The sequence below is a fragment of the Nicotiana sylvestris genome, chromosome 3 (assembly GCF_000393655.2).
Source record: "Nicotiana sylvestris chromosome 3, ASM39365v2, whole genome shotgun sequence".
NCBI lineage: Eukaryota > Viridiplantae > Streptophyta > Magnoliopsida > Solanales > Solanaceae > Nicotiana > Nicotiana sylvestris.
Genome location: NC_091059.1, coordinates 180,201,888 through 180,211,637, shown reverse-complemented (window position 1 = coordinate 180,211,637; position 9,750 = coordinate 180,201,888). Strand labels below are relative to the sequence as shown.

Sequence of the window (9,750 nt, the reverse complement as noted above, 5' to 3'; positions counted from 1 at the left end):
TCGGATTACAAAAATTATACTGTATTCTGAATCTACCTAGAGAAAATTTAAAATGGGCTTCATTTACTTGTAAACAATTCGCGACGGGAGGTCAAACTGGTTTACTTTAGTAGTGTTTAACAACAAGCTTAGTACAGTTAACTTGACCATATGAGGTTACAAGTTAAAAAAATAATCAAAAAATATCAACAGTCCCTGATATGGACCAGTTCGAAGTTCGGTCACCCATCTAAATATGTGGAACAAAATAAACTTTAGAGAGTAATTATAAAAGCCTGCACCAGCCTTAATAACACATACGTATACATACAAACAGAAACCAGTAAGAATATGACAAGAAAGACATCCGTTCAATCAAAACAACAAATAATAATTTTATTCAGTGAAACCAACAAGATACACTACAAGAATAATATGGACAGTAATTTGTTCTATAGCTAGCCAGATGATGGATTTGATCCAACAAAATTTGTGAGTGATGAATTAGTTAGAATTTTTTGATAAGCATGAATGATGACGAACAGATATTAAGCATTAAACCTACAACAATCCATAGCAGGAAATCATGTCAAAATTATATTAAGTGATACTCCATATATATATATAAATGTGTGTGTGACTACAAGGAAATTTTTCTGGCAATAGCTAGCTAGTTTCTTTTACGAAGTTAGTTCCAATTAGAAACTGTTACCTAGCTAAAAGCTATACTCCTACTATTTTTACTGTAAATTCCATCTAGTACTTCATTCAACAAAGGTATATATAAATTGATTGCTGCGTGTCTCTGCTCCCGTTGGCCGTCGATCTATCTGCTTCCCCTTCATTACTCATGCTTACCAGATTATATCTCCAAACTCGTCTATTCCTATGAGCATATCATCAGCCCAATTGACCTCCTGTTGGTAGTTGTACCAGTCATTAACTTGATGTTGATCAGCTGCTTGACATATTGTTGCTGGTTGTACTGTTGTGCAGTAATCTTCACCAGGTCCATGTAACATAGCTTCGATTACTTTTGGAACATCTTGTTCCTCCATATTTACCCCATGATTTTTCTTTGATCTTATACTCTTCTTGATTCGGCACACAACAATATCCTCCTTAGGAATATTGTTTTCTCTAAAGAAATCATCCCCGACGGAATATTCTTTCATCAGCCAATTTTTATTGTGCTCTCCTTCTTTACTACGACTAGTTTGAAACTTGAAACATCTTCTAAACCCAACCACAGTTCCCTTAGCGTTCTTGATAGGATCAATACCGGTTTGGCCTTTCCATGTCCCGTTGGCGCAAGTTCGACGAACCCTTGTATGTTCACTCGTCTGCTTGAACCGAGTAAAAATATAGCGAACCTTCTCTTTGGGATGATCAGAATTAGCTCCAAATATGTCCCATGGTGGTTGGTCTCCATAGATATCGGCAAGTTGGAAATTAGGGCATTCACTCGGCAAAAGCTCGCCCTTTAGGAACCTTTTCAGAAAGTTGATCAACTCTGCTTCAGTAGGGTGAAACCGAACACCCATGATACACCCACGGCGTGCAGCTGGTACCATCGACATGGTATATATGGTCGTCTCTTTTTCTTGCTTATAGAGAAACACAAGAACGAGACAATAGTAGTTGCCGCAATACGCAAAGACGAGAACTTCTCTTCTCTCAAGTAATTAAGAAGACAAGAACTATGGAAAGAAAACCCTAAACGAATGGCGGAGTTAAATGATGTGAATGTTGTAATATAATGGACTATTTATAGATATTTGATCAGGTTAATTACAACAACGAAAATTTAGGAAACAAATTTTAGGAGAGAAAAGAAGTGTTGATTTCTCAGCTTGAGACTCAAGTTAGTTTTTTCCTAATCATTATATACAATGCGTAAGTTTTTTACAATTGAACAAATTAGTACAGTTGTGAACAGGTGAAACTCAAAATATAGTTTCTCGTTCCTTTTACTTTTTTTCTCTTTCTTTACAATTTATTTATTTTCTCTTACTCCACTCATCCAATAAAAAATTGTTGGGTTTTGTTATTAATAATAAAAGAGGTGTGAATGGAAAATGGTGGGAAACGAAATGAAGGGAAATGAAATTTTGAATTAGTTCACTTTACTAATGCACTGCATTTTCTCATTGGAAGAAGGAAAGAAAATCTCTGTGTATATATATAGAAGCTCATCTTCTAGTTCTTAAAGAGTTAAGAAGAATTGGTGCCTCGCGCCGTCGTCGTCGCTCGCTCGGCTTCGGCTTCGGCTTCAGAACCAAAATGTAAGCATTTTGTGTGATTTGCTCCGCCATTTGAATTCGCCGAAATTCTGTGATTTGAAATGCCGCTATCACAGAATTGTTATTCCGTTCTATCCTGGGAGGAATTAATCCGCAACCTTGGGCATTGTGATGGGATTAAATTCCTTAAGGAAACACAAGAAACTTGTGGGCTCAGAATTTTTTCTGCTTTCATTTTTTAAACTAAAGTTTCTAGTTTTCTGGTTTTTGAATACAGAGTTCTAACAAGCTTAAGGAATTTATTGTTTTATTTCTGTATTCAATCTTACTTTCTGCTTTGGGAGACTAAAATCTTATTGATTTTCTACTCCCGTTTTGGAGATTATAATCTTTGGAATTTCTACTCCAGTTTGAGATTAAAATCTTTGTCTTTCTACTCAATTCGAGATATAAAAACTCGGTTGTTTGTATTCGGTTTGAAGATATAAAAACTTCACCGAGATACTAATTCTGTTTGTCAATTTCTTTTACAGAAAAATGAAAACGAGTGCGGAACAACAGAATGGTTCTGTTGGGACTACTGCTGCAACGACAAATGCGTCTTCAAGTCGCACAACTCCTGCACCGGCAGAAAAGCCCGAAAAATTTTCCCGCATGGACTTTAAACTCTGGCAACAAAAAATATTCTTCTATCTGACCACTCTCAGTTTACAACGCTTTATTAGCGAAGACGTTCCATTCTTGGGAGAAGAGACTCAGGATAATGAACAATTTGTGGTCACGAAGGCATGGAAGCATTCTGACTTCTTTACAAAAATTATATATTGAGTTGTTTGGAAGATGGCTTGTACAACGTTTACAGTATCATGGAGACTTCGAAAGAGTTGTGGAACGCTCTTGAAAAGAAGTATAAAACGGAAGATGCTGGACTAAAGCAATTTGTTGCCGCAAAATTCTTGGACTTTAAAATGGTGGACAGTAAGTCTGTCATAACTCAAGTTCAAGAATTACAAGTCATCGTTCATGACCTCCTTGCCGAAGGTATAAATCGAATCAATATTTTTATTAAAGAAATTGATTATATTATCAATCATAAATTTATGATTATAGGTATGGTCATAAATGAAGCGTTAGTTGCGGCATTTATTGAAAAGCTGCCTCCGCTGTGGAAGGACTTTAAAAATTACTTGAAATATAAGTGCAAGGAGATGACGCTTGAAGACCTTAATGTTCGTCTACGGATTGACGAGGACAACAAGGCTGCCGAGAATAAGTCTCGTGGAAATTCAACAATAATGGGTGCAAATATTGTTGAGGAAGCTTCAACGAGTAAAAAGAGAAAGAAGCTGTCTGGACCAAAGAATTACCTAAGCAAGAAGAAATTCAAAGGTAATTACCACAATTATGGAAAGGTTGGATACAAGGCTACTGAATTCGTGCACGAAAGAAGGATAAGAAGAAAAGTCAAGCAAACATGATTGAGAAGAATAATGAAATAGACAATTTATGTGTCATGCTTTCAGAATGCAACCTAGTCGGAAATCCTAGAGAATGGTGGATTGATTCGAGAGCAACACGATATGTTTGTTCTAACAAGGAGTTGTTTACTTCTTATTCTCCTGCTGGACCCAACGAGACAGTTTTTATGGCAAATTCTGCTACTGCAAAAATTGAAGGAACATGCAAGATAGCTTTGAAGATGACTTCTGTAAAGATTGTGACTCTAAAAGATGTTCTTCATGTTCCTGAAATGCGGAAGAATTTAGTCTCGACATCACTTCTAGTCAAGAATGGCTTTAAGTGTAAGAATGAAATATATGTGGAAAAGGTTACCTGACTGAGGGCCTTTTCAAACTCAATTTAATTGTCATTGATATGAATAAAATTTCAGCTTCTTCTTACTTGCTTGAATCAAATAATTTATGGCATGAACATTTAGGCCACGTCAACTTTAAAACTTTGCGAAAAATAATTAATTTGGAAGTATTGCCTATATTTGAATGCAATAACTCAAAATGTCAAATATGTATGGAATCAAAGTATGTTAAGCATCCTTATAAGTCAGTTGAAAGGAATTCAAATCCTTTCGACTTAATTCACACAGATGTTCACGACATGAAGTCAATACCATCTCGCGGTGAGAAAAGGTATTTCATAACTTTCATTGACGACAGTACTAGATATTAATATATTTACTTCCTTAATAGTAAAGATTAAGCAATAGACGAATTCAAGAAATACAAAAATGAAGTTAAAAAGCAACTAAATAAAAGATCAAAATGATAAGAAGTGATAGGGACAGTGAATATGAATCTCCTTTTGAAGAAATATGTTTGGGAAATGGCATTATTCACCAAACAAATGCCCCTTACTCACCGCAATCTAATGGAATTGCGGAAAGAAAGAATAGAACGTTAAAGGAGATGATGAATGCCTTGTTAATAAGTTCTGGTTTACCTTAGAACTTGTGGGGGGAAGCTATTCTTACAGCTAACCGGATACTAAATCGAGTTCCCCATAGCAAAACACAATCCATTCCATATGAAAAATAGAAAGGAAGGAAACCCAACTTAAAATATTTTAATGTGTGGGAGTTTTTGGCTAAAGTGTAAGTTCCTAAACCGAAAAAGGTAAAAATTGGACCAAAAACCGTTGATTACGTTTTCGTAGGTTATTGCAACAAATAGTAAGGCAACAAGAAATTGGATTTTTAGAGGCAACATATAGCGGCGACCCTAAATGTTGCTACAAAGGTTATACCTTTAGCAGCGACATTAATAAGTCGCTACTAAAAGTGATTATTTAGTAGCGACTTTTCTGAGGTCGCCTCTAATGTGGCTGAAATTTTCAGTACCCGCTAAGACTAAAGTTTTGGCTTCATATTATTTGTGACGACTTTAAATCGTCGCTGCTAAAGCCGTATTGGAGAGACTGGGTCGCTATTAGGCCCTCTTACAAAATAAATTAAATAAAACTATCAAAACCAGTACAAAGTGCACAATACGTTCTCTCTCTCTCTCTCTCAAATCTCTCCTCCCTCTCTAATATCCCTTCTCTGCTAAAAGAAAATAGCAATGGATTATCTTCTCCAAATCTCTCATATCAAGGTAAGAACCTCAATTATCAGGTTTGTGGTCAAATCCCTAATTTCCCCCTTTTTCTTTAAACGAAAAAAATGATCGAGTTTTGTGGAGGAAAATCGCATATCCGATTTCTCTCATATAGTTGCTGAGTTTTCCCTAATCTCATCAAATTCTGAGTTTTTTGCATATGTTTAACTGAAAGCCCATATTAATTTTATATAAATTTATGTTTCGATTTTTTTATAAGGATTCTTTATTCTGTAAGGTAAAATCTTCAACATGCAATTAGGGATTATCATTATTTCATTGATTTTACATTTGTATTCTCAGATTTTATCTAGAATTTCTCTGAACCATTTGATAATCTACAGGAATACAAAAAAAAATCATACAAAAAGACCCATTTGAAGCCTATTTGGTGATTTTCAGTGTTGACAGAACTCTCACTTATCTCTTTCTTTGGGTAAGTTAAAAGTCTCTTCTTGAAAGACCTATTGCATGTTGGTATTCCTCTTGAATGATTGTTGCTGGATTCTAATTCTTTTGGTAACCTTTCTGGCCTTTGTGTTAATTATATCTCTGTCCCTGCCTGTGGATGGGGTTTTATAATTACTTTAAAGATTTCAATACGATGATAAATTTGTCAGTTGTTCAAAATTGATACTTTGAATTTGTGGTTGATCAAATACTGCACGTGAATAACAATGACAAGCTGCACATAGCCATGGTACTCATGTATTCCTTACTATATGATAATAATGATGCTATACATCTTTTATTCCTTTTTGTTCTATATTTTCCCTCTAATCACAATTTCAATTAATTCCCTTCAGCATATTTTTTAGTTTCATTCATTGCATTTTCTTGCAACTACCTGTTTATGAGACCAATGTAAAGTGGAACTTCAAAACTTATTTACTGCCATGTGCTGTGATTGTGAACAAAAAAAATGGAAGCCTAATGAGATGAGGCTTTCTTTCGATAAAAAATAGTTACATCTTTGTCTTCTTTATTCGATAAAAAACTATAAACTAAAGTTGTAGTGTCATTAAAGTTTCTTTATTTGATGATCTAGCAATGTGTTTCAACATGAGCAGAAACTGAGACTATAGATCTCTCTGTTGTCATACTCTAGTTTTTAGTTATTGTACATTTTTCAAGTCTAAGAGAAAACTGCTCTGAAATTGTCACCTTTTGCTTTTATTACTTGTGAACTTCAGTAGGACATTAATTAATTTTCCCCCAATTATAGTGTGGTTCTGGTTTTGATTGCTTATTTGGGTTTCCCCTAAAATCTTTTTACTTTCTGAAAAATTTGTTAAAACAGTTTTCAAATTTTTTCCCTTTCTCAACTTATAAGAAATCAACATTCTTTTCTCTGGAATTGATTTGATACCCCTCTATTCTTTTCATTTAGAGTAAGTTCAAAATTGGATTTAGCGTCGATATTTCTTAGTAAAATCTCAAAACTATGTTTCTATGTCGTATATTTGTTAATTTTTTTTTGGATGTCTATTCTAGTTCCAGAGCCTCAAGTGTGAAGTTCCCTTTAACTCTTCCTCATTATTATGGAGTTTTTTCTTAAATGTTCTAAAAGAAAATTGCTTAACTAAAAGTCAGTAACGAATTCATAACTCCTATAACGATTCGATTGGTCATTTTAAGAATTAACGCCCCGATCCCCTATAAACTATTTTTTCCATGTTTATTTCTGCTATTGTGAGTTGCTGGAAGGATTTATTTGGAGTTTCAGAGTGTTTTGGGACACTTAGTCCCTAAATGAGAGTTTAAGTTTTAGAATTTGGATGGTAGTCAGAGAAGTGTGAAGACCGCCTCGGAATGGAATTTCGTTAGTTCCGTTAGCTCCATTGGGTGATTTCGGGCTTAGGGGCGTGTTCGGATTGTGTTTTGGAGGTCTTTAGCTTATTTAGGCTTGAAATGCCGAAAGTTGAATTTTTGAAGTTTTCGGTTCAATATAGAGATTTTGATCTAAGGGTTGGAATGGAATTTCGAAAATCAGACTAGCTCCATAGTGTTGAATGCGACGTGTGCGCAAAATTTCAGGTCATTCGGACGAGGTTTGATAGATTTTTTGATCGAAAGCGGAAATTTGAAGTTTTGGAAATCCTTAGGCTTGAATTGGAGAGTGAATTGTGGTTTTAGCATTGTTTGATGTAAAACAAAGGTTGGAATAAGTTCGTATAATGTTTTAGGATTGGTTGACATGTTTAGTTATGGTCCCGGGGGCCTCGGGTGAGTTTCGGATGCTTAACGGAAGTTGAATTGGACTTAGGATAAATAGGAGGTTGGCTGAACCTGTCATAACTGCACCTGCGTGTTTTGAACCACAGGTGTGGCAGCACAAAAGCGGTTGAAGTACCACAGAAGTGGTCTGAGGCGTAATGGGATTTGACCGCAGATGCGGGCCATGCACCGCAGAAGCGGCACCGCATCTATAAAAAGGAAGTCGCAGGTGCAGAAATCTCCTTTTAATGAAAAGTTGCAGGTGCAACTTGGTCTACGCAGAAGTGGTACTGCAGGTGCGGTCCCAGAGATGCAGATGCGGTTTCACTGGTCAGAAAAGGGCAAGAAACGAGGGTTTAGTCTCAAAACTTATAAAATTGATTTGGGAGCTCGGGATAGGCAATTTTGCGAGAGATTTTCACCTGGGTGTTTTGGGTAAGTAATTCTTACTCGGTTTTGATTAATTTCCACGAATCTATGCTTAAATTCATCCTTTAAATTCAAATTTAGGGTGAAAATTTGGAGAAAAAGTGGGAAAGTTCTTAGGCATAATTTTGGAGTTTTGATCAAGAATTTGATGTTGTAGTGGAGTAATTTTTGTATAAATGAATTCATGAGAGTGTGAGGATTCCGAATTTGTAAATTTTACCCGATTTTGAGACGTGGGCCCGATTGACTTTTTGGGCGATTTTCCTAATTTCGTGTATTGGCTTCGATCTCATTAGTTGAATTAGTTACTTGAAGTTATATCTACATTATGCAATTACTTTGAATAGATTTGGGTCATTTGGAGTCAGATACTCATGGCAAGAATGTGGTATTGAGTTGATAGAGCAGGTTCAAGGTAAGTGACTTGCTTAACCTTGCGTGGGGGAACTCCCCTTAGGATTTGGTATTGTTATATGAAATGCCTTGTACGTGAGGTGACGAGTGGGTACATGTGCTAATTGTTGAAAATCCTATTTTCATTAAATAACTATAATTGAGTTTTCTTTCGTGTTTATGCTACCTGCAATTTAATCCTACTGTTAGCTTAAGGAAGAATGTCTAATTGACTTAATTGCCTTACTTGCTCAAACTGCTTTATTTGAAATTTCGTGCACCATGCTAGGTTAGAAATATCTGTTTACCTGGGTATAGAATTTGGACTGAATTGAATATTCTTCGTGTTGCTGCTGTGTGTTTACTTTGGGACTACAAGACGGTATCCCGGGAGATCCCCTGCATGTTTACTTTGGGACTACGGATTTGTATTCCGGGGGATCCCCCTGCACTTTTATATTGGAATTACGGGACTGCACCTAGTAGATTCCCCCAGTACTGGATATTTACATTTAGGACTACGGATCGGTATTCCGAGAGATCCTCATGCACTATGAGTTGGACTACGGGACGACACCCGGGATATCTACTGGATATTTATATTTGGGACTACAGGATGGTATCTTAGGAGATCCCCGGCTGTTATCCCTGTGTTGAGCTGTATTTTTCTTCTGTGATTATTTTGTCTCTATTGCAGTTATTATTACTCTTTTACCCTGTATTACTTTAATATTGTTTCTATCTTTATATATTATTGTGCATGACTGTAGGGTCCTAACCTTCCTCGTCACTACTCGACCGAGGTTAGGCTTGGCACTTACTTGGTACCGTTGTGGTGTACTCATGCCCTTTCATTCACATGTTTTTCATGTGCAGATCCAGGTACTTCAACTCAGCCCTACTACCCTTGAGGGGAGGCAATTCTCCAGAGACTTCGAGGTATATCTGTCGCGTCCACAGACCGAGGAGTCCCTTTCAATTCTATCTTGTAGTGATAGCCCTTCTATCATTTTTATTGATGTAGACATTCCGGAGTTAGAGCATTTTTATTATATTCATAGCTTGTGATTCATGGGATTTCGGGTTTTGGGCAGTTGTTCAGTTTGACAGTTATATTTGTATATGACGAGAGACATCTTAAACCTTCATTATATTATTCTATAGTTTTTATTTGTTTTATCTGTTGTTTTTCCCCTTTTCCAAAATTGTTAGGCTTACCTAGTCCTAGAGACTAGGTGCCATCACGATAGTTCACGGAGGGTGAGCTAGGGTCATGACAAGTTGGTATCAGAGCTCTATGTTCCAAGGAGTCATGAATTATAAGCCAGTTTATTAGAGTCTCGCGGATCGTTACAGAGACGTCTGTACTTATCTATGAG

The 9,750-nt window shown here is 36.2% G+C and overlaps 1 protein-coding gene and 1 long non-coding RNA gene across 2 annotated transcripts; one reads left to right on the top strand and one right to left on the bottom strand.

The window, feature by feature from the left end:
* Nucleotides 1–833: 833 nt before the first annotated feature.
* On the bottom strand, nucleotides 834–1,559 carry LOC104241418 (NAC domain-containing protein 78-like). The gene has a single exon (XM_009796356.2). The coding sequence runs from the start codon at nucleotides 1,557–1,559 to the stop codon at nucleotides 834–836; it is 726 nt and encodes a 241-aa protein (XP_009794658.1).
* Nucleotides 1,560–5,243: 3,684 nt separating this feature from the next.
* Nucleotides 5,244–9,548, top strand: LOC104241419 (uncharacterized). Its single transcript, XR_714720.2, has 3 exons — nucleotides 5,244–5,329; nucleotides 5,677–5,768; nucleotides 9,248–9,548. It is a non-coding gene; the product is annotated as an uncharacterized lncRNA (long non-coding RNA).
* The last annotated feature ends 202 nt before the right edge of the window (nucleotides 9,549–9,750 follow it).